The 25,984-nt window shown below is 34.7% G+C and overlaps 1 protein-coding gene across 10 annotated transcripts in view; it reads right to left on the bottom strand.

Moving 5' to 3' along the window:
• PCNX1 (pecanex 1) overlaps window positions 1–25,984 on the bottom strand; it is a 161,509-nt gene that overhangs the window by 120,762 nt on the left and 14,763 nt on the right. For 9 of the 10 annotated variants that reach the window (XM_072761860.1, XM_072761856.1, XM_026008502.2 and 6 more), the window contains exon 2: window positions 8,012–8,220. In XM_072761860.1, the coding sequence (XP_072617961.1) occupies window positions 8,012–8,220 (209 nt within the window). Of the gene's footprint in view, window positions 1–1,388; window positions 1,498–8,011; window positions 8,221–25,984 lie in introns of those variants that run through there. The other variant, XM_072761861.1, reaches the window with a different exon arrangement.

Below are 25,984 nucleotides of genomic sequence, written 5' to 3'. Positions count from 1 at the left end.
TATCCATTTAAACTTGGCAAATCAAGTTTTTAATATATTTATAAAGTCATGCAACCCTCACCATAGTTAATTTTAGAAATTTTTATCACCTCCATAACAAACCCCTTTAGCTATTACCCCCTAGCCATCCCATCCACCCTCAGCCGTAAGTAGCCAGAAATCTGTTTTCTGTCTTTATAGATTTTCCTGTTTTGCATGTTTCATATAAATGGAATCATAGTATGTGTGGTCTTTGTGAATGGCTTCTTGCACTTAGCCTAATGTTTTCAAGGTTGATACATGTTGTAACAACTATCAGTACTTCATATTTTGTTATAGCCAAATAATACTGCACTGCATGGACAGAACACATTTTGTCTATTCATCAGCTGATAGACAATATTGCCTAGCGATAGACATCACTTCTGATAGTAAGTACAAAGGATTATAATCTGAAGGTAAAGTTATTATATTAACAAATAAAAGCAAATATTTACTAAGTACTGAATACATTCCAGTCATAGGGGCATGTGCTTTATTTGCATTTTCTCATGAAATTTTCTCCTAAAATCTAAGAAATAAATATTATTAACCTCATTTTACAAATGAAAAAGCTGAAACCAAAAGGTGTAAAAATCTAAGGTCTCAAAGGAGAGAACAACATAAACTGGGTCATTGGTAAATGGAGTTCAAGTGGGAAGGAAGGATACAAATATTTACACAGTAGTCTACAATCTGTTATATCTTTTTTCCCCCATACACACATCTGAATGTAGGTACTTATGGCCAATGAGAACTGAGACAAGATTTGAATACCTTGTCTGTACAGCTCTAAAGTCCACTCTAAAACACCAACACCTATCTTTCAAAAAAGTTGGCATTCAAGTTTTCTTTCCATTTCAGAACCGAAAATAAATGCCAGTGTCTAAAACAGGGTTTCTTAACCTCAGCACTACTGACATTTGGGGCCACTTCATTCCTGACTGTGGGGAACTATCCTGTGCATTGTAGGATGGTTAGCAGCATTTCTGACTTGTACCCACTAAATGCCAGCCGCACTTCCCCTGGTTGTGATAAAAATGTCTCCAATTATTGCCAAATGTCTCCTTGTGGGGAAAATCACCCCCAGCTGAGAAACAGTGATCCAGAACTAGAGCCCAGTGGCCAACACTGAGTGGGAAGGAGGTATTAGAGCAAAAAAGGATGAATGAAAAAATGGACAGGTCCTTTTGTAACAAAATCATCCTCTAGCAAAATTACTATCCCTCTCTTCTCTATGAATTCAGAAGTAGAACTTTTAGCCAGCTGTCACTGCCCTAAATATAGCTAAACACACAAAATGGCTGAGTAAGAGTTTTCTTTATTAGCAAGACTTGCAGATTTTTGGCAATGGCAATTTCAGCACATACCTGGAAAGTATAGTAGTTTACAATTCTCACAGAAGCAAAGTGGTCTACTGCAGTAAGCAATACACCAAATTCAGGGAATCTCTACCTTTATGCCTTAATTTCCCCATCTGTTAAAAAAAAAAAATACCAGGTACACGAAGAGGCAGAAAAGCAGAAGGGGTCTAATCTGAATTATAAAGGACACTTCACAAACTCATTTGTTGATTAGTATCATTAACTGCTCAGGCTTTAATCAGAAACTTCACAGTACCATTACAGTACTAAATTTACAAATCTAATCTAGATCACTATGATGTTCATAAAAGTATAAATAGGTAAAAACAAAGTCTTTAAACAAATCCTCTTCAAAAAATTCAGCCTAAAATTTACCCACATATAGCTTAAATGGGTCTTAATTCACAATATTCCAAGCATTACCGCCATGAGAAACAGAAAATATGGTCTCCAAAATACTTGTATTCAAATTCTAAAATCCAATGTGTTAATTTCCTCTTCTGAAACATCAGAAATGTAACACAGACATAAATGACTTTCACTCTCTCTAAGAAACAGATTTAATAGGGATTTTTGAACTGCTGTACCAGAACCAATGAAAACCATAAGGCTCAAGTAGCTCTAATACAATCATTCATGCAACAAACTGACAACTACATTGTACCAAGTACAGTGATAGGCTCTGAGAATAAGTATTTTCTTGTTCACTTCTCCTCAGAACAGAATGCGAGTCCCAAATGGGAGGGTGGGGGAAAACAGATATCAAGAACAACAATCTATAACAAAGATTTCATTTAATGGTGAAACTTCAAAACACTTTCATATTAGAAAAAGACAAAGATGTAAGCCAATACTATTTTATTTTAACCATGTGCTAGAAATCATAGCCCATGAAAGTTAAACAATTGTAGAGGCTAAGGAAGAAATAAAACCATCATCATTTATAGAAAATCAAGGAAAAAAATAAATTGTTATATTTAAAGGGGGAAAAAAATCCCAAAGGGTAATTTAAAAAAATTTCTGTAATAGAAAAGCTATAAAATAATTTGGCAAATTTAACAAAAGCTATGCAAGACTTTAATGAAGAAATGATAAATCTTTACTGAAGGATATTAAAGAAGGCTAAATAAATGGGAGAGATTCCATATTATAAAGATCTCATGGGCAGCCCTGGTGGCGCAGCGGTTTGGCGCCGCCTGCAGCCTGGGGTGTGATCCTGGAGACCAAGGATCGAGTCCCACATCAGGCTCCCTGCATGGAGCCTGCTCTCCCTCTGCCTGTGTCTCTGACTCTATCTCTCTGTGTCTATAAACAAACAAACAAACAAACAAACAAATAAATAAATAAAATAAAGATCTCAGTTCTCACAGAGGAATCTACATATTCAATGTAATTTCAATAAAAATCCTAAGTTCTTGTACAACAGGCTGTAAGTTTTATATCTAAGAACAAAGAGCCAAGAGTAATAGTCACTCCTGAAAAAGAACAAAGTAGGAGGTCTTCCCACCAGATCCCAAAAGTCATGTTATGAAGCTACAGTAACTAGGATAGTATGGTAATGGCCCAGGCACAGACAACCAGATTAACAGAACAGAGAGCCCAGAAACACACCCATATAGATGGAAATTTAACTAATGACAGAATGAGTACCACAGATCACCAAGGAAAAGACAGTCTATTTAATAAATACTGATTAAACCAGTTATTCATAAGAAACTAAAGTCTCAAATCCCTGATACTATAAATTAAAATAATTTGCATTGAAATGAGAAAACTTTTGAAAGAAAATATAAGAGAATATATTTCTGATCTTTGTGTAGGAAAAAATTTATTAAATAAGACATAAAAATGCTAATTACCAAAAAATGGTAATTCTTAAATTTAAGAATGTATGCTAATTATAAAACCCCTTAAGGAAAGCAAAATGACAAACCACAAACTAGGAGAAAATGTCTGCAATGTATATAAACAATAAAGTAGTAGTATCATGAATATAATTTTAAAATTCCTATTATTCAGTGAGAAAAAAAAAAAAGAAAAATGAAACAAGACATGAATGGGCACTGGAAAAAAGAGAAAAACTAAATGGACCAAATATGTATGATAAGATGCTCAACCTCATTAGTAATCAGGAAGTTTAACTGAAGTCCCAATGAGACATATTTAACACTTATTTGCATGGCAAAGTTTTAAAGCTTATCAAAATAAAATATTGATGAAGATATGGAACAATAAAGACTTTCACATAATGGTGGGAGTGTAAACTGGTTCAATCATTTGGGCAAATAGGCCGGAATTACCTAATAAAACTGAATGTGAAAATCCCTATGAATCAGTTTATAGTCACTAGATATACACACGTATATCAGGAAACACAATAATATGTTTTCAGAAGACATGGATAAATAAAATTGTAGTCTACTCCTACAGTGGTAGACTATGCAACGTAAATATGAATAAATGATAGCTATAAGCCTAAAAAATATAGTATTTGGTACAAATAAGCCCCTTGCAGAAAAATACATACAGTATTATTCTCTTCAGGATATCCTATGGCAGATAAAATTAATATACGTTTAGTAATATGAACTAAGATTGTATAACAAGAAAGAAAGGCAAGGGAATTATTAACATAAAATTCAAGATAATGGTCATTCTTGAAGGAAAAAATAGAATGAAATGGGAAAGAAGTGCATAAAGGCTTCTATTATATTTGTATAATATCTCATTTCTTAAGTTTTGTGGTAGGTAATCAAGTAGTCACTTGATTATTATTCTCTAAATTACACTGAATGATATGATTGATAAGCTGTTTTGAAATACATATATTTCACAATAAATTTTTTTTAACTAAAAGAAAATGGAAAAACAATTCAGTAACGAAAGGAATTAAAAGCAATATAATATCCAGAAAAAATAAGAGCTAACAATTACCAAGTGATTACTGTATCAAGAATGGTTTTAGGGGTGTCTGGGTGGCTCAGTTGGTTAAGCATATGACACTTCCTTTTGACTTAGGTCATGATCTCAGGTCTGGGATCAAGCCCTGTCATTGGGCTTTGTGCTCAGCAGGGAGTCTACTTGAGGATTCTCTTTCCCTCTCCCTTTGCCCCTCTGCCCCCTTTAAAAAAAAACAGGCAGCCCGGGTGGCTCAGCAATTTAGTGGTTTAGCGCCGCCTTCGGCCCAGGGCGTGATCCTGGAGACCTGGGATCGAGTCCCACACTGAGCTCCCTGCGTGGAGCCTGCTTCTTCCTCTGCCTGTGTCTCTGCCTCTCTCTCTCTCCGTGTCTCTCATGAATAAATAAAGTCTTCAAAAAAATTTTTTTTGTAAAAGGGAATGATCCTAAATGCTTTATATAAATTATTTCTCATGCTTTGTATTTTATACCATAGGATATAGTACTATTATTTGCCTCATCATTCAGATGAGGCAGCTAAGGCATAAGAAGGCTTAATCTCCCAAGGTCATACAGTCAGGAAGTGATTCAAGGCCTAGCAGATTAAGCACAGAGTCTACATTCTGCTTGTTTACCCATAATACAAGAATATGCATTTCCTAATAAAAAATAAACTTAAAAAATACACAGAATCCATTAGAAAAAATATGAAGTTTTATGAGACATAAAAGGCAAGTAAAAAAAATGGATATATACACCATGTTTCTGATGAGACTTCATATTTTAAAGGTCAAGTTCTCTCCATACTGAATACACTTATCAAAGTCTAATGGAATTTTCTAGAGGATGAGCATACAAAGGGGGCATCTCACAAAAAACTATGTACAGTTGACCCTTGAACAAGGTTTGAAATAAACAGGTCTACTTATATGTGGATTTTTTTATATTTTACAGGGCTGTACACGTATCATCTTTTCCTTATGCTTTTCTTAAAAACAATGTCTTTTCTCCAGCTTACTTTAAGAATACAGTACATATATAACACGTATACCATACAAAATACCTGTTAGTTGACTATGTTCTCAATAAGGCTTCCAGTCAATAGTAGGCTATTAGTAGTTAATTTGGGGGCCCGGGGGAGTTAAAAGTTATACATGGATTTCTTTCTTTCTTTCCTTCTCTTTCCTTCTTTCTCTCTTTCTTTTGATTTTATTTATTTATTTGAGGGGAGCAAGAATGAAGGAACACAAGCAAGGGGAGCAGCAGAGGGAGAGACAGGCTCCTTGAGAGCAGGGAACCCAATGTAGGACTCAATCCCAGGACCTTAGGATCATGACCTGAGCCCAAGGCAGATGCTTAACCCCTGAGCCACCCAGGCACCTCTATACCATAGTTTTCTACCTGCACTGGGAAGAGGGTTTGGTGCCCTTAACCCCCTCGTGGTTCAGGGTCAGTTGTTTACACATGAGAAGAACCAAGATAATACTGAAATAGAAAAATACTGAAAAGGGATTCACAATGCTAAATATTAAGCATATTAGTAAATCATAAAAACAGCATGAAATGAAAAACAAACAAAAAATAACTAAACAAAACACAGTATGGTGTAAACAAAAGAGAAAGAGATCAGTGGGGCAGAAAACAAAGCCCAGAAATTGACATAAGTATATATGAGGATGCTACATGTAACCAAAAAGGAAAAGCATTTAAAATTACTGGGGAAAAATGCATTATTCACTGAATAGCATTGGGACTAACCTAAAAACAAAAACAATGTTTTTAGCTTGATTACAATTTAAGAATGAAAAATTACAAAAAATGCTGAAAGTAGACACATGTGAACATTTATTTAATATGAAGGGAATCTTACACAACTTGGTATCAAAGGCAGAACTAATAAACATTCACAGAATAGACCACATAAAAATAAACTGTGGTATATAAATAAATAAAATGCTATAAACTGAGGAAAAGTATTTGACACGAAATATAAAGAATATCCTTCATAAATACCTTCTCCAAATCAACAGCAAAAACCACCTATTTAGTAATCCAAAAACTTAAAAATTAAACAATAAGAGATCAACCAGTTTTGTCTAAATACTCAATATTGTCAGAAGTGCAGAAAAAGAAACCCTAAAATTGCTGGTCATGGTAATTAGAAGGTAAAATCTTTGGGACGTGGCAATATATATTGAAAAACTTAAAAATACATGTAGCTTTCTAGTGCTCTGCCTCTGCTAAATTATAATTAAAATTTTAATTTTATTAAATTAATTAACTGGCTGGCTCAGTTAGTGGAACAAGCAACTCTTGATCTTGGGGTTGTGAGTTCAAGTCCCACCACTGGGAATGGTGATTACTTGAATTTTTAAATAAAAAAATTTAAACATCACAGTGATCTAACATATAAATTAAATTTGAAAATAACTGAAGTAAAATCAAGAAAGTTAAATTATGACATACCTACAAAATGGAATACTGCACAGTTATTAAAGATAGTATTGCAGAAAAAAATGCTTTCACTACCTTACATATTTTCTGAATACCTATCAGTGACAGACTCTGTTTTAGATCCTGGGAATAAAATAGTTCACAGGAAAAACAAGACCCCTGCCTTCAAGAAGCTTATAAATGCAAACAAACAATTAAGACAGACAATTTCAGGTAATGATTAATGCTACAAACAAAATTATTACAGAGGTAAAATATTTGCTCAATGAACAAACATTTGTTTAATGTTAAGGGTGGAGAAAGACATAACTGAAAAGGGATAAACTCGATGCACTGGAAAATAGAAATATTACCTATCATAAGAGATAAGTACCCACTTTTCATATTATACTGAGTGGTTAAAAACATAGGCTCCAGATCAGAGTCCCTAGAATATTTCATCTTTCTCACCCTAGTTTCCACATCTATAAATCAGGAATAAAAACAGCATCCATCTCAAAGAACTGTTGTGAAGACTATTAGACACAACAAGTGTTCATATAGTAACTTTTTTGAAGTTCATATAGTAACTGTTTCTAGTGGCACCTGCCATCTCTATAAAATCACAATAAACTTCTGATTATGAATAAAGTAAATCCTTTGGTCAACAAGAGAAAGGGGATGAAGCCAAGGTAATGAAGGGAAATGTGACTGAGAGGTAGGAAGAATATTCAGCTGAGAGAGTAAAGGAGGGGACATCTACACCAACTTAAATGCTAAGAGGTAAGTTATGCAAAGATGGAGGGAAGGAACTGCTAAGTTTCTATGGTGAGAATACATAATTGAAAAATATTTACATCAGATTAAGTGAAAAAAATGCGGATTATAAATATCAAGGAAAAATTATCACAATTTGCTTAAGGTATAGCCACATTTTACTTATACATATAAATAAAATATAAATGCTAAAATTTATAAGCCATGTCTTATTTCTTTACACTGTTTTTCACCAGTTTTGGTTTTTGGTGTGAACAACTATTCTACAATTATAACTGTTATTGTTATAGCATGTTACTTAGTAATAAGACCAAATGCACTTATTTAATCCCAAATATGCCAGTTAGCTTTGTTGGGGTCTAATGTGACAATCTGTCCTTGTTATCATATCTCTAATGGTAAGACCTAACACTGTCTTAAAACCATATATCAGAACATAAAAAATCAGAACACAATAAACACATCATTGTACGCACACATGTTCCACATCATTACAAACTGAGCGGCATAGGTTTCCTTACCTCGGTCCATTACTGTCTTTTCTTCTAGTTGAACAGTTGCCTTGCTCAGTTTTGGCTCGCTGATCTGGGAACTCATTTGCATTCCTATCTACAATTTCTCCAGCATCAAGTGCTCTGTGGAGTCGATAGTTGACCATCTTCAGAACAATGAATACAGCAGCTATCACAGGACAATAAACTGCCACTATAATCATTGAAGAAGGAAGGGCCTTTAAGAGAAAGAAAATAAAGACAGGCATTTAAAAATATTTTAGATTTAATTCAAGTAGAGAAATCTGTAACTAAAAGGACAGACACATTCACACTCAAAGCAACAATTATGTTACTGGCACTAAAGTGCAAAAGTATAAGACAGCACTGCCCAACACAGTAGCCACTAGCTACATGCAGCTACTGAGTAAGTAAGGTATGGTTACTGTGAACTGAGATATGCCCTAAGAATAAAGTAACACACACACACACACACACACACACACACACACACACACACACAAGAATAAAGTATCACTGGATTTTGAAGTCTGTATGAGAAAAAAAGAATGTAAAATATAATTTTTATATTGATTACATGTTGAAATAATGTTTAGATTATACTGGGTTAAATAACGTACATTATTAAACTGATTTTCACCTGTTTCTTTTTACTTATTTTTAATGTGGCTACTAGAAGATTTTATTTTTTTTATTTTTTATTTTTTTTACTAGAAGATTTTAAATTACATATGTGGCTTGTGTTATGTTTTCACTGGAGAGCACAGTATAAAGTCCATGCCTAGAGATCCCTGGGTGGCGCAGTGGTTTAGCGCCTGCCTTTGGCCCAGGGCGCGATCCTGGAGACCCGGGATCGAATCCCACGTCGGGCTCCCGGTGCGTGGAGCCTGCTTCTCCCTCTGCCTGTGTCTCTGCCTCTCTCTATGTGTGACTATCATAAATAATAATAAAAAAATTAAAAAAAAATAAAGTCCATGCCTAAAAGCTTATGATACAATTAAAGAGTTAGATGTCACATTATGTAATACATGAGTAAGACAGGATTGTGGTCCAAATATACATAAGCCCTGTTTATGTGCTCTGTAACTTTCTTCAGGATATAAACATTCTTTGGGTTCTAGAAAGTGGTTCTAGTTAAAACTGTTAAAAGAATAACCTTTGAATTATGACTGAAAATGCAGGGGAGACATGGGAGACATGCGAAATCCAAATATATTTTCTTTTAAAATACTTAAAAATTGTAGCCTGATCAAAAAAAAAAAAAGGTTAATTGAAGAACCTCAGATGCTTCCTGGGCATGAGGACTGAAGATCCATCATACCTGAGGATCTGCTGATGTGGACCTGAGTCCAGGGGTGACAGGTATGAAGACCAACCAGCCAACTTGGAAGGCATGGCCTCAGAGTCACTGCTGGCAGAAATTATAAAACTGGGGTCAATTTATGCCCACTTTCATGAGACACAAATCATTCCCGGTGTCTGTAGCTCTAGATTTTGTAAGATTGAACCTCAGTCATCTGATAACATGGCTCCAAATTTGCTTGGAATGGTTACTTCGAATTGCTTGAGATGGTAAAACTTAAAAGATCCTAGTGAACTAGGGGAGTTCAGAATACAAATATGATAAAAGTTTAAAAAAAAAAGTTATTTGGTGGGGAGACAGAAGGAAAGAGTGTAGGTTGGAAATGTGGGGGGGAGTAAGTCTATCCCACATTTTACTACTTTTGAGTTGGATATGGGCATAATATGCATACATGTGGTATTTTAAAAACTGGGATTAAGAAATCCTTCAAGTTAGTTTATCTAAAAACGGAAACCCTGTGATCCCAATTTAATTGTCACTGAATGACTGATTTGGACTTATGATTTCAAATTGAAAAATGTATTTAAAATTTTAGAAAATCCGGGCAGCCCAGGTGGCTCAGCGGTTTAGCACAGCCTCAAGCTCAGGGCATGATCCTGGAGGCCCGGATCGAGTCCAGCATCGGGCTCCCTGCATGGAGCCTGCTTCTCCCTCGCCTGTGTCTCTGCCGCTTTCTCTCTCTGTCTCTCATGAATAAATAAAATCTTAAAAAAAAAAAAAATTAGAAAATCCATAAATATCAGGTTTAGAAAAGTACTTTGAAAGATTCACTAGATAATTTACTTAAAAATGAATACTAAATTTATAAGTGTAATTTAAACTAAAGAGATTTTAAGTGCAATTTAAAGGGATCTTAAGCTATATTTAAAAAAAAAAACCAAACCTCTAAATCATAACTGTTAAAAATATGTTCAATGTGAGTTTGAAACTGTTTTAATTTATAACTTTAATATAATTTTTTTGTAAAAAAAAAAAAAAGCATCCCAAATAACCTTTCCTGAACAGAAAACACACATATACACACACACTTACATTGATAAATATTTCAAAGTAAATACATACATAAATATATATAGAAACATATACTGCTTAGTGTATTTACAGAAGTTCAGCATGATGCTGGTTTCTATACAATATGTTCACATAAGAATTAGAATTCTTGGTAATCATTTAGTTCAACACCTTCATTTTCAGACAGAAAATTAAGACCTATTAACTTTGAATGATTTAGCCAAGATTATCCATCTTAATGATAAAATTAACCAATATTTAATATTGGTTAAATATTAACCAATATTGGTTAACCAATTAAGACCTATTAACTTTGAATGATTTAGCCAAGATTATCCATCTTAATGATAAAATTAACCAATATTTAATATTGGTTAAATATTAACCAATATTGGTTAAATATCCTGCCTAAGTCACTGAATGCTTTACTACACACCAATCCCAATTTCATTTTCAAATGTAAAGTATCAATGAAAAATATGTCAGAGTTCTATCATTATTCACCATAGTGAATATTAAAATAAAAATTATTGATTATATTAATTAAGCGGATAGGAAGTGAACAACCTCAGCATTATTATTCAGAGTGGTAGACAAATTCAATGGAAATGTCAATGGCCCCTCCAAATGGGAAAAGAGAAAAGAGACTACTTGATATTGAATGGTCTACTGTATCTGTCTCTACAAAAAAAGTCAAAGATTATGAATGCTTAAAACAGATTGAAATAAACTCTCTCTCCCTACTATTATATTGCTAATAGTAGATTATTGAATGCTAAGAAACATACAAAATGTTGGGATGCCTGGGTGGCTCAGCAGTTTAGCGCTGCCTTCGGCCCAGAGCATGTTCCTGGGACCCTGGGATCAAGTCCCACATTGGGCTCCCTATGTGCAGCCTGCTTCTCCCTCTGCCTCTCTCTCTCTCTGTCTCTCATGAATAAATAAAATCTTTTAAAAAATAAAACATACAAAATATACACAATCTATACAGTAAGTACAGAATTTTTCTTAAAACATTGAACAGTGAAAAGACTGAAAGAGAAATAAAAATTCAAGTGATCATTTCAGACCAGAAACTAGTATCAAATGATGAACCCTTGTATTTTCTACTCAAACTATAGAAGCTATCTACTTATTTCACACCCTGTGGTTTAAATGTATAAGCCATGTCAATGGTTACTCTGGAGATTACTAGATGACAGAGGACAGCTGTGCTGTAAGTTTTACATTTCCCAGGAAGGATAAAAATGCATGGACACAAACTGGGCTGTTGTGTGATTTTATTCAAACTTGTTCTCTACTTACATTAGTTCACTGGGATCGCAGCTGAAATCCAGCACAGCTGAAAATATTAGTACGATCATAAATATATTATAAACCTTCTTATAACTACCTTACTAAGGTTACATGAAAATTTTAAATGGTATCTGCCTTTACATAATTTCAGTGTGGTTTCCCTAAAATCAAACACCAAACAACTAAAGACCAGTTAGGTCACCTATTTTTCAGTTTTTGGATTATATACACAAAGCGCAAACCAAGTAGTATTTACTATTTGCTTTTATATTTTATTAAATTAGATATACTGATACTGTTTTCAAAGAAAGATTTTCAGAAACATTCATAATTCTATTCATCAACAAGCAGCATCTTGTGAGAAAGCGGGTTCTTTTTCTAAAGAAAAAACTTGTATAAGAAAAATTGCTTACTTTTCTGGTAAAAATACAACTTTTATATCCCATTCCACAATCCAACTCTAAATTAAAATTTTTAGTTTGAAATGTTTTGGCAGGTACCTATTTATATATTTTCTAAATATTTTAGTTTGCTTTTTTTTTTTTTTTTTAGTTTTTTTTTAGTTTTTTAAGTAGGCTCCACAACCAATATGGGGCTTGAACTCATCATCCTGAGATCAAGAGTAATATGCTCTACCAACTGAGCCAGCCAGGTGCCCCTGGCAGGTACTTATCAATTTAAGGTTATGTTCCATAACAAACAATACTTTAAAAAAAAGTACTAATATTTCCAAAAGTCATGTTTCATCCTAGTTATTATATTTTATCAAAGATATTATCTTAAAGTTAATGCTGATGCAACCAAGCACATTAACCGCTCTCTGATCATAAAAACCAATCTATTTTATCTTCACTCCAAGGTCTATCTACAGGTAAAAATTGCTTATATTGAAAAGTTGATTCTACTTCTTCCCTAAAATACCAACAAACAGTGGACAGCAGCAAATGAAGATGGGGTAGCAGGTGGCATACTACTGATGTTGGACAAATAAGGCCCTCATTGAAAACCCAGAAAGGTCACAGCACTGCAAACTCACAATAAAGACCTGCAGAGTCATCACAGATTTCAAGTGTTCTTAACCATCTATGCATCTTACACATCTTATGTATTAAAAAGTTATGAAAAGACAAGCTGGGTATCTTTTTAGCTCTATTATTCTATGATCTACTTATTAATATGGGAATTTGCTTATCTATGTAGTCACACTCAAGTATTCAGGTCCGTTTAGTCAGTAATCAGTCGTCTATAACTTTAAGGTTATCGGAATGACTAACACCCACAACTGAAGTCAAGGCTGTGAAAAAAAATTTAACAAATCTCTTAAAATAGCTATTATTAATGTAAAATACCTTATACGTTTTGGGGTTTTTTCCACTATTGAAACTACCTTATTATTTAAGGCAATGTTTAGCAAACTTTTGGCATCACAGCCTGAAGGGCTATTCAAGCAAACATGTGAACTATGTATTTTACATAAGATTCATCACATTTTAATTACATCCTAATTTCTTAAACTGACAGATGGATTAGATACTTTAATGTAAAGAGAAAAACTTCTAGAATTTTAGAAGAATTGTAAAAGAATATCTTTTTGACCTTTAGGATATTTCTTAACCATGGTTTTCAAAGCACACACTAGAAAGAATTGATGAATTAAAATTAAGTTCTGTTCAAGAGACACTATAAACTGAAAAAACAAGCTACAAACTAGATCTATTAAAACATGTATTATTATGTAGGTATATGTATACTTATATACGTATATAGATATAATACATAAAGAGTAAATATGTATGAAGAATTTTTTTTTGAAATCAGTAACAAAGAGGCAAACAAACCAATGAAAATAAAGGACAATAAATAGATCTTACACAGAAAAAAATATATAAATAGCCAATAAAAACAATATATGAAAACATGTTCAAAAAAAAAAAAGAAAACATGTTCAACTTTATCAGTAATAAGCAAAATAGAATTTAAAAGCACAGAATTTAAAAGGTGCCAGTATAGGCACCTGGCTGGCTCAGTTAGTAGAGAATGTGACTCTTGATCTCAGGGTTGTGAGTTCAAGCTCCCATGTTGGGAGTAGAGCCTACTTAAAAAAAAAAAAAAGAAAAAAGAAAACCACAATATATCATTTAACAGCCATCTGTACAGACAAAAACTAAGTATGGAGAACCAGAACTCTTAAAAAAAAAAAAAAAACTACTGGTAGAAATACAAATTGATAGGTAAATCACCCAAAATCTAGCAATTCCTATTGTAAGTATAAAATTGATATAAACTCTTGTATATATGCAACACTCTAAGACTTTCATACAAAAAATGGAGCGAAAAGTCAGCTGAAAATCAATGGGAAAATGGAAAACTGTAGACTAGGGGAGTATGACAGTGAAAACTGCAACCAAATGCAGCCACATTAACTGTACAAATATAGTATATATTACATTTTAAACATAAACTTAGGCTTTACTGTATTTTCTTGATTTTTCTTTTTTGGTACTGAGCATGTATTTCTTTTATAATTAGAAGAGCTAAAATTTTAATAGTGATAAAAAAGTTTTCATATTACCTTTCATCTTTTACAGAGATGATCTATATTCATCTCAATAACGCATGACTTGGCGATAGATCAAGAGCCAATCAAGACAGTTTCTCACCTTACTTCTTTATTTGCAAAAAGTTAAAAAAAATATCTTAACTCTCAATTATATATACATCCCTAAGAATGGCACCAAGTATTAATCTAGACATTCAGATCAAATATAGATGCCCCCTGGGGCACCTGGGTGACTCTGTCAGTTAAGCATCTGCCTTTGGCTCAGGTCATGATCCCAGGTTCCTGGAGTTGAGCCCCAAATCGAGCCTCCTTCTCCTTTCCCCTATATCCCTCCCCTAGTCCCCCACACTGGTGCTCATGCGTTCCCTCTCCCTCTCTCCTCTCAAATAAATAAATAAAATCTTTAAAAATATATATAGACCCCAAAACAATGGTAAGTCTCCTTACTGAGATACTGTTAGATACTTTTAATAAGATCATCTCTCTTAAAAGTTGGATGGATAGAAATGCCAATCAAAATTACAATGAACTACTACCACACATCATTAGGATGGCTACTATCAAGAAAGGAAGGGAGGAAAAATGAGAAAATAACAAGTGTTGACAAGGAGGTGGAGAAACGCAGCTTCACTCACTGTTGATAGGAATGTAAAATGGTGTACCCTCTATGAAAACAGTACAGTGGCTCCTCAAAAAATTAAAAGTAGGGGCACCTGGGTGGCTCAGTGGTCTGCCTCTGGCTCAGGTTGTGATCCTGGGGTCCCAGGCTTGAGTCCCGCATCAAGATCCCCACAGGGAGCTGCTTCTCCCTCTGCCTATGTCTCTGCCTCTCTGTGTGTCTCTCATGAATAAATAAAAATAAAAATTATATATATATATAAGTAGAATTACTATGTTTGATCTAGCAATCCTACTTCTGAATATTTATCCAAAAGAATTAAAAGCAGATTCTCAGATATTTGTGTACCTTTGTTCATAGCAACAATGTGCACAATAGCCAAGAGGTGGAAACAATGCAAATGTCCATCAGTGGATGATAAACAAAATGTGGTCTATACATATCACAGAATATTACTCAGCCTTTAAAAGGAATATGCTACAACAGAGATGAACCTTGAGGTAAAATAAGTCAATCACAAAAAGACAAAATACTGGATGATTGAGGTGTATGAGGTATCTAAATCAGATTTGTAGAAATAGAAAGCAGAATGGTGGTTACCAGAGGTTGGCAGGAGGAAGAAACAGAGTTAATAGGTATAGACTTTGTTTCATAGTATGAAAACGTTCTGAAGATCCAATGCACAATGATGTGAATATACTTAACATTACCAAATAATACACTTTAAAAATGTGTTAAAATGGTAAATTTTATGTTGTATACATAGTTAAGTCTCTTAAATTCTGATAGTTTATCCTCAACACTAAAAAAAAAAAAAAAAAAAAAAAAAAAAAACTTTGATAGGTTCAAGCTATTCAACATGACAAATATATTTCCAATAGGGTTCTTGAGAAAGCCACTTGGAATCACAAAAATAATACTAGTTTTATCACAGTCATGAAATAAATTTATCTTACTTATATTTCATGTCAAAAATTGAGTAACTCTCCCCTATGGCTAGCCCACTACATGGTAAAAAGCAATCTTTTATACTCATTTTATGTGCGAAAATATAAAAACATATGTTCACTATCTATGCTTTGTGTTAATTTCATATTTTGAATTCAAATTTCACCATTTTGAACACCACTGAATCAAAATGTGGAAGCATACTGTTAACAAATAAGTATTTCCTTAATAAATTTGTAGCTATTCTCAATCAGAAATGATTTCAATGCATATTTTCTAGTCCCTGTTACAAAGTGATTATCAGCTATCTAATACTTAGTGACAACTAACATCTTATACTTAGATATCAACTGATATCTAATATTTAGTGATTACCATGTACCAGGCACATTTCTAAGTGATGATCACCTAATGAAGTCAGCACTGTGATTCTTCTAGTTTTATAGATAGGGAAACTGAGGTACAAGGAGTTAAATTCCTTGCCTAAGGTCTCAGACTGAGGCATTAAGGAAAGAGCAGTTTGACTGCAGAGTCCTCGCTATTAATCATGACACCTAACGGCCTCTAAGTCAAAGGTTGGCAAACTTCCTGTTTAAGGCCAAACAAAAAATATTTCATGCTTTACCGATCACAGGATCTGTCACAACTATTCAACTCTGCTGTCAGCAGTGTGAAAGCGGCCCTAAACAATACACGAACACACAAGCATGGTGTTTTCCCATAAAACTATTTATGGACATTGGAATTTGAATTTCATATAATTTTCACATAGCATGAAATATTACTCTTTTGATTTTTTTCAATCCCTAAAATATGTAAAAAGACAAAAGTGGGGGTGGTATCTGGGTGGCACAGTTGGTTAAGCAATCCACTCTTGGTTTCTGCTCAGGTCATGAGACTGAACCCCACATTCGGCTCAGTGCTGGGCACAGGGTCTGCTTGGAACTCTCTCTCCCTCTCCCCCTCCCCACCAATGCGCTCTCTCCCCCTCTCTCTCTAAAATAAATAATTCTTAAACCAAAAACCCACATAAACAAACAAAAAACACCAGGGGACACACCTCTGCTTACTTACCCTGATGGAAAATCCCTTTCAGTTTATTCACATAAAGAATATAAATGGTAAGTTAATTCCTACCATGTGTAGAAGAGTTCCCTGTCTAAATTACCTTTCATTTCTGGCAAACAGAGAATGCTGGGGGAAAAGAGAGGACTGAGCCACCGAGCCACCCTAAAAAGAAATATTTTTAAATAAAAGATTAATATACACCAAAAATTAGGTTATCAAAAGTTATCTGTATTCTTTTGTTTCACTAAAAGTCAGTGGAACAAATTGCAAGCTGTATATTCTTTATATAAGATTGTAAATCAGGGGGCGCCTGGGTAACTCAGTCAGTTAAGTGCCTGACTCTTGATTTCGGCTTAGGTCAAGATCTCAGAGTTGTGAAGATGGAGTCCCATATGGGGCTCCACACTGGGCATGAAGCCTCTCCTTCCACTCCTTTCCCCCACCACCCCAGACTCACAAGCTCTCAAAAAAAAATAAAAATAAAAATAATGTAAATCAGTAAGATATATAAATTAAATGCATATTCTCAAGAATATTAACAGAACCCATATATCATTTTGGCTTAAGCTCAATAAATTTGCTTAAAACAGAAAGATGGTATCGCACACTGTATAATCCATCTCTAGCTTTAAAAGTAAATGCTAAGGGCGCCTGGGTGGCTCAGTCAGTTAAGCACTGAACTCTTGATTTTAGCCCAGGTCATGATCTCAGGGTCATGAGATCAAGCTCACCACCCCACCCCCACTTCTATCAGTCTCTGTGCTGGGCATGGAGCCTGCTTAAGATTCTCTCTGTCCCTCTCCCTTTGCCCTCTGCCCCTCCTCCCCACTTTCATATGCACATGTTTTCTCTTAAAAAAAAAAAAGTAAATGCTAAAATCAGGCAAGGTATGATACACACTAGATTTAAGATGAGATAAATATGCCTAACAGAAAAAAATGAATTAATGAATAAATATAGCATATCTAATATCACCATTTATTCATTTTCCATAAAGGCAACTCTGACACACTTAACTCAGTGAATATGAGCTTTATTCGTTGATTCAACATATATTTATACTAATGTCTAAAGAATGATAATATTGCAATAAACAAGATCCTTACTCTTTTTGAGCTTCTTAGAGGAATGACTAATTTAGTGTTCTACCCAGAACCAGGTACTTTAAATGAATTATCTCACAACAATCCTTTGAATAAAATATATTTTATAGATAAAAAAACTTGAGGCTATGAAGTCATTTGCCTGCAGCTGGTAAGTGGTAAAAAATAATCTAACTCCAGTGGTTAAGAATCTGAGTTTTGTGGAGTTTTTAAAGTTTATTTATTTAGTAATCTCTACATCCAACATGAGGCCTGAACTCACGACCTCAAGATCAAGAGGTGTGGGCTCTCCTGAGTGAGCCAGTCAAGTGTCCCAAGAATCAATTTTTAAACCACTACACTAGGCAGTCTTCCCTCCAAGGCAGTGTTTCACTATTTTTTTTTTCATTACCACCCTAAGGAGTCTTTTCAGACATTTTTTTACTAATCATTCCTGTGAAATAATAGAAAATAAATATATTGGTTTTGCACCTGGTCCCTGGCACAGAGCTCCTAAAACCTTTGTAATTCCTAAGTGATAAGAGCCCTAGGAGCATTTTTTGTTCTAATATTGGCCTTTGACTCTGGTTCCTGATATCTAAGTCCACTGGAATCTCCTGGGTGATAGAAATGTCTTTGTTCTAAAGAGGTAGCTGTTGGTGGGTTCTAGGATGGGCGTTGGTCAACAGAAAGATCAAGCCATAATTAGAAACTTGGGATTTCCAGAGATGGAGAGGGGCTAGAAATGGAGTTAATAATTGATGATGCCTACATGATGAGCCCTCACAAAATCCAAGAGTATGGCATTTGGACAGCTTCCAGACTGGTGAACATGTGGAGCTACTAGACAATGGTGCACCCAGAGAAGACATGAAAACTCTGCACCCCTTCCCACATACCCTGCCCTACATATTCTTTCTAGCTGGAGGTTCATCTGTATGCTTTATCATATCCTTTTGCAATAAACTGGTAAACAGTAAGTAAACTGTTTTCCTGAGTACTATGAGCCACTCTAGCAAATTAATTGAATCTGAGAATGGGGTCATGGGAACATCCAATTTATAGACAATGGGTCAGAAGCACAGGTGACATCCTGGCCCTGTTACTGGCATCTGGGTTGGGTGAATGAGTCCTTAACCTTTGGGATCTGATGCTCTCTCCAGGTGGTGTGAGAATTGAATTTTTTTTTTAAGATTTCATTTACTTATTCATGAGAGAGAGAGAGAAGCAGACACACAGGCAGAGAAGTAGGCTCTATGCAGGGAGCCCGATGTGGGACTCCATCCCAGGTCTCCAGGATCACGCCCTGGGCTGAAGGCTGTGCTAAACCACTGGGCCACCCAGCTGCCCAGAATTGAATTAAATTGTAGGACACTCAGCTGGTTACTCAGAGAATCACTTGCTATGGGAAAACCCCCCACATCTGGTATCAGAAATGGTTTAAGTGTGGTAGCAGCATAAGAGTAAAAGAAAAACACATGGAAGTATATAGGTTTTCAAAACACTCCCCCTCACGAAATTTTATCACCAGATATATCAACTCTGTATGTACTATATGTACATGTATACTTTACACATAAAAAGATCTCTTCACCACCACCACCACCACCCACACTTCCCTATCAAGTAACTCATTTTCACTCCCTTGAGGGCAACACCATACCCACTGAGAAAGTATGATGTCTAAAGCAAAGTTTCTAAACCTCAGCAATGCTGGCATTTGGGGCCCGGTAATTGTATGTTGTGGCTGCTGCCCTATGCATGAAAAGATGTTTAGCACCATCCCTGGCCTCCACCAACTAGAAACTGAGTGGTAATTATAGCAAAGCTAGGTTAAAATCTTTCGGCCCTAGAAATGTGCAATAGCACCAACTGCTTCTCTTGCTGCCCTTACTTTACACAGTCATAAGAACTACAGTTCCTGATCTTGACCACAAAAAAAACTGGAATGGATGGGATGCAGGCAGACTGCAAATGCTGTATTTCTGTAGCTGTCATGAAGGAGCATGTGTAATAGCAGCAGCAGCAGCAGCAGCAGCAGCAAGAAAAAAATAGTATTTCATATAAACATAGCAGGGAAAGAACTCCACATTAGACCAGTAAGTGAAAGGACATTAAATTTTAATAAAATCCATTTATAATAAATGCCACAGAATAAGGCTAAGTAACCCCTCCCTCCAAAATGATGAGTGAGACAAATTATCTCACTTTAAGTATAGATGAGAACCATAACGAAATCCCTCAGAGAACACTGTGTTTTATAATAGGCTTCCATTGTAGTCACACAATATGCTGGTCAAGAGGAGCCAAGATGAAGGATATAATTAGATAGTGATGGGAAGGGCAGCTCTGAGAGTTTCATATTCAGAATACATAGCAAAAAAAGATCAGGAGATGCTAAATTCATCTCAAATTCATCCATCACAGGTAGGCTTTCAAGAGCTGAATCAGGAAAGCATCTTGTGCACTGTGTGGAGGGGGATGGTGAAGAGCAATGTGGTGGTGGTCCTGAGGTCAAAGGGGAAAAGCAGCAGGCAAAGTGCGGGACCCTGAGCCAGTTTCCTCAGCTGTAAGGGGGAATAACATTTACTTCATTTCACAGGGCTATTGAGAGGGTTAATGGGGTAAAATCTGACAGCGGTGGATGCATGGGCATGCATGGGCATGCATGGCATGCATAGCACAATAACTATGAGATGTTTCTAATCATGTTTAAGCAATGTAGTGGTAAAACTAAGCTAAGCAAACAGAAAAACCTCTGAATAGAAATGGTTCAAAGGAACTAAAGATGAGCTACAAAAAAGATGAGCTAGATAAAGACCTGTGAGACCACAGAATGCCCAGAGGTAAATATTTTGTTGGACAGTGCACAAAGTCATTAAAAAATAGCAAAAAGTTTCTACAACACAATAAAGAAAAAAGAATCTATACTTCAAACAAAGATATATCATGCTTAATCGTAAAACACTAGCATTCCTATTAAAGTAGGGAACAGGGTAAGGCTGTCTATATTTTCAGCATTACCCAATACAGATATATAAAGTACCATGTATAATTACACAAGAGAAAAAAGTATAAATATTGGAAAGAACTTCAAATTATTTTTTTCAAGCATAATTGCATATCTGAAAATCTTTTTTAAAAAAGCAGAAAAATTATTAGAAAAAAATAAGCTAATTCCCAAGTGTCTGGTTGCAAAACCAATACATTAAAATCAATTATTTTAGATGGATCCTGAAACAGAAAAAGGACATAAGGTAAAAACTAAAGAAATCTGAATAAAATATGGACTTTTAAGTTAATAATGATGTATCAAATATTGCTCATTGGTTGTAACAAATGTGCCATTGTAATCCAAGATGTAATCAACAGTAGAAAATGAGTGCAGGATATACGGGATTTCCTGTACTACCTCTGCAACTTTTCTGTAAGTCTACTACTACTCTAAAAGAAGTTTTTTTGTTTTTTTTTAAATCAATCATTTTCTCATATGTAAGCAATGACCAGTTGGAAACAGTGGGGGGAAAATGGTTTCTTTACACAATATCAGAAATTAAAATTTAAGAATAATAATCCTAAGGGAAAATGTACAAAGTTAACAGAAAAAAAAAAACTTAAAAAGAAAATTCTCTTTAGGGACATAAAAGAAAGGAAGAGATCACCTTAACTCACTATTATAAACATGTCAAATTTCCATCCCTGAAGTAATCTACAAATTCAATGTCTTACAATCACAAATTCAATAGCATCCCTAGGGAACTGAAATGGATAAACATTCAAGAATAGTAAAAACAAAACAAACCCCCCAAAACTAAGAAGTCTAACAAGACTCCTACTACAAAAGAGAAAAAAGGATTTTATATAGAGAGAGTTACCAAAAAATACAGTATTCATGTAAGAGCTGATAAAATAGAAAAATATCCCAATGAGAACTTAGATTATGAAAAAGATGGCATTTAAACTACTAAGAAAAATATGAGATGGTTTAATAAATTAGGTTGATTGGAACAACTATCAAAAAAATTTTGAACAAATGGATAAACAAAACAGATAAACATTCAAGAACAACATGGATAAACATTCAAGAACAAAATGGATAAACATTCAAGAATAGTAAAAACGGGGATCCCTGGGTGGCGCAGCGGTTTGGCGCCTGCCTTTGGCCCAGGGCGCGATCCTGGAGACCCAGGATCGAATCCCACGTCAGGCTCCCGGTGCATGGAGCCTGCTTCTCCCTCTCCCTCTGCCTCTCTCTCTCTCTCTCTCTCTCTCTCTCTCTGTGTGACTATCATAAATAAATAAAAATTAAAAAAAAACAATACTTCTAAAAAAAAAAAAAAGAATAGTAAAAACAAACCCCCAAAACCAAGAAGTCTTAACAAGACTCCTACTACAAAAGAAAAAAAAGATTTTATATATATATAAAGGGTTACCAAAAAATATAGTATTCATGTAAGAGCTAATAAAACAGAAAAATATCCCAATGAGAACTTAGATTATGAAAAAGATGGCATTTAAACTACTAAGAAGAATATGAGATGGTTTAAATAAATTAGGTTGATTGGGACAACTACCAAAAAAAATTTTTTTAACTAGACACTCATACATTGCTTACAGCAAAATAAATTCCAAATGGGTTAAAATATAAAACTATTAGATGTTTGCATTTATATTACAAAAGACTGATGTCCTTAATATGTAACTGCTCAGATATCAGTAAGAAACAAGCTACGAGAAAATGGATAAAGCACATGAACTTTTTACAGAAATTAAAAAAAAAAAAAAAAGGACTCTTAAGCTTATGAAAAGCCGCTCAACCTCACTCCAAGTAGGAGATATGCAAATCAAAACCACTCTAAGATACTAAGTCTTACCCATGAAAATAGCAAAACTATGTGAGGCTGTGGCACATGTGAACACAGACACCCTCACATATTGTTTCCAAGCATGCTAAGTGAGTAATACAACCCCTCTGAAGGGCAATTTGGCATATCTTTCAAAATTTATCCTCTGAACAAGCAATCTCATTTCTAGGAATTTATCTTAATACTATACCTGGACACATCTGGGGATGACATTTGTACAAATTATTTATCCTGGTATGTTTGTGTTAGAAGTTGGCAAACAAATTAAATGTCTATCAGCAGGAGACAGTAAATTATATATCTATTCAATGGAAGTCTATCCAACTATTAAAAAAAAAAAAACTGAACCCAACAAACAAGAATCCAGGACTAGACAGCTTCACTAGTGAATTCTACCAAACATTTAAAGAAGAATACCAATCCTTCTCAAACTCTTCCAAAAAAGAGAAAAGGAAGAAACAGTTACAAATTCATTTTATGAGGCTAGCATTACCCTGATGCCAAAACCAGACAAGGACACCACAAGAAAATTACAGGCCTATATCCTAGACGGTTATAGATGCAAAAATCCCCAAGAAAATACTAACAAACCAAATTCAATAGTACATTAAAAGACTCCTACAACATGATCAAGTGAGATTTATTCCAGGGATACAAGAATGGCTTAATATCTGTAAATCAATGTGATAGATCACATTAACAAAATGAAGGATAAAAATCATATGATCAGCTCAATAGATGCAGAAAAAGCATTTGATAAAAGTTAACATCCATTTATAAAATTCTCAAGAAAGTGGGTTTAGAAGAAACATACCTCAACATAGCAAAGGCCCTATATAACAAGCACACAGTTAATATACTGAACAGTGAAAAGCTGAAAGGTTCTCCTCTTAAAATCAAAAACAAGGCAAGGATGCCTACTCTTCCCACTTTTATTCAACATAGTATTGGAAGTCCTAGCCAGAGCAATTAGGTAAGAAAAAGAAGTAACTAAGAGGCATCCAAATTGCAAAGGAAGAAATAAAACTATTTGCAAATGACATATTATATTTAGAAAACTTCAAAGACTGTTTAAGTCAAAATACCAAAAAAAGCTATTAGAACAAATAAATGAATTCAACAAAGTTGAGGATTTAAAATCAGTATGCAAAAATTTGTTTCTTTTTTTTAAAAGATTTTTTTTTAAAAAAAACACAGAGAGAAAGTGCACACACAAAGGGACAGAGGGAGAGAATCCTCAAGCAGACTCCCTGCTGAGCATGGAGCCCAACAGAGGGCTTGACCCCATAAATTGTGAGGTCATGACTGGAGTCAAAACCAAGAGTTGGGCACTCAACCAACTAAGCCACTCAGGAGCCCCTGTTGTTGCTATACAATAATAATAAACTATCAGAGAAATTAAGAGTACAATCCCATTTACAACTGCATCAAAAAGAATAAAATAACTACAAATAAATTTAATCAAGGAAGTAAAAGACCTGTACACCGAAAACTATTAAACACTGATTAAAGAAGCTGAAGTTGAACCACAAATAAATAGATATTTTATGCTCATGGGTTAAGACAATTAATATTGCTAAAATGTCTAGGGACACCTAGGTGGTACAGTCAGTTAAGGGTCTATTGGTTTCAGCACAGGTCATGATTTCAAGGTCCCACGACAGAGCTCCGTGTTAGAGGTTTCTCTCTCCTCCCTCTGCCTCTGCCTCTGCCCCTCCTCCTCTCAAATAAATCTTTTTAAAAAATGATTGCTAAAATGTCCATACTACCCAAAGCAATTAGATTCAATGCAATCCCTATCAAAATTCCAATAGTCACTTTTCACAGAAATAGAAGAAACAATCCTAAAATTTGTATGGGACCACAAAAGAGCCAAAGCAATCTTGAAAAAGAAGAATAAAGCTGTAGGCATAATGCTCCCTGATTTCAAACTACATTACAAAGCTGAAGTAATTAAAACAGTATGATATCGGTTTAAAAACAGATCAGTGGAACAGAATAAAGAACCCAGAAATACACATACACCTATATGGTCAATTAATTTACAATAAAGGATCCAAAATATACAATGAGAAAGGACAATCTCCTTAGTAAATAGTTTTGGGAAAACTGGACAATCAGGTGCAAAAGAATAAAACTGGACCATTAGCTTACACCACAGGAAAAGTAACTCAAAATGGATTAAAGACTTAGAAACCTAAGCCCTGAAACCCTAAAACTGCTAGAAGAAAACACAGGAAGTAAGTTCCTTGACATTAGTCCTGGCAAGGTATTTTGGGGGGTTGACACCTTTAAGCAAAAGCAACAGAAGCAAAATAAACAAGTGGAACTATACCAAACTAAAAAAGTTCTGCATAGCAAAGGAAACCATCAACAAAAACGAAAATAGGAGAAAATACTTGCAAATCCTATCTATTGTAAGGGCCTAATATCTAAAATAGAGAACGCCTGGAACTGAATAGCAAAATATCAACCAGATTTAAAAAATGGGTGGAGGATCTGAATTCACATTTTTCCAAAGACCTAAAGATGGCCAACAGGTACAGGAAAAGGTGTTTAACATTACTACCAGGGAAATGCAAATAAAATCCACAATGAGATATCACCTCATACTTGTTAGAATGGCTATTATCAAAAAGACAGGAAATAACAAGTATTGGCAAGGATGTAGAGAAAAGGGAACTTTTGTACAGTTGATGGGAATGCAAATTGGTACTATGGAAAACAGTACGGAGGTTCTTCATAAAGTAGAAAATAGAACTGACATATAATGTAGCAATTTTACTTCTGGATATTTATCCAAAGGAAACAAAACACTACCCTGAAGAAATATATGCAACCCTTCATTCGCTGCATTATCCACAATGGCCAAGACACGGAAAAAATCTAAAGGTCCATCAATGGATGAATGGATAAAGAAATGGATAATGAAACAACTGAATGTTATTGAACCATAAAAGAGAAGGAAATCTTGCTATATGCCATAACATGGATTAATCTGGAGGGCAGTATGCTAAGTGAATTAAGTTAAACGGGGGGGGGGGGGGGGGGAACCCCACATGATCTCCTGTATACATAAAATCTAAAAACAAAACTGAAACAACTGAGCTCATGGATACAGAGAACAGACTGGTGATTGCCAGATTTGGGGGGGTGGGGGAGGTAAAAGA

This window comes from Vulpes vulpes, chromosome 6 (assembly GCF_048418805.1).
Source record: "Vulpes vulpes isolate BD-2025 chromosome 6, VulVul3, whole genome shotgun sequence".
Lineage (NCBI taxonomy): Eukaryota > Metazoa > Chordata > Mammalia > Carnivora > Canidae > Vulpes > Vulpes vulpes.
This window is presented reverse-complemented; position numbering and strand designations above follow the sequence as displayed.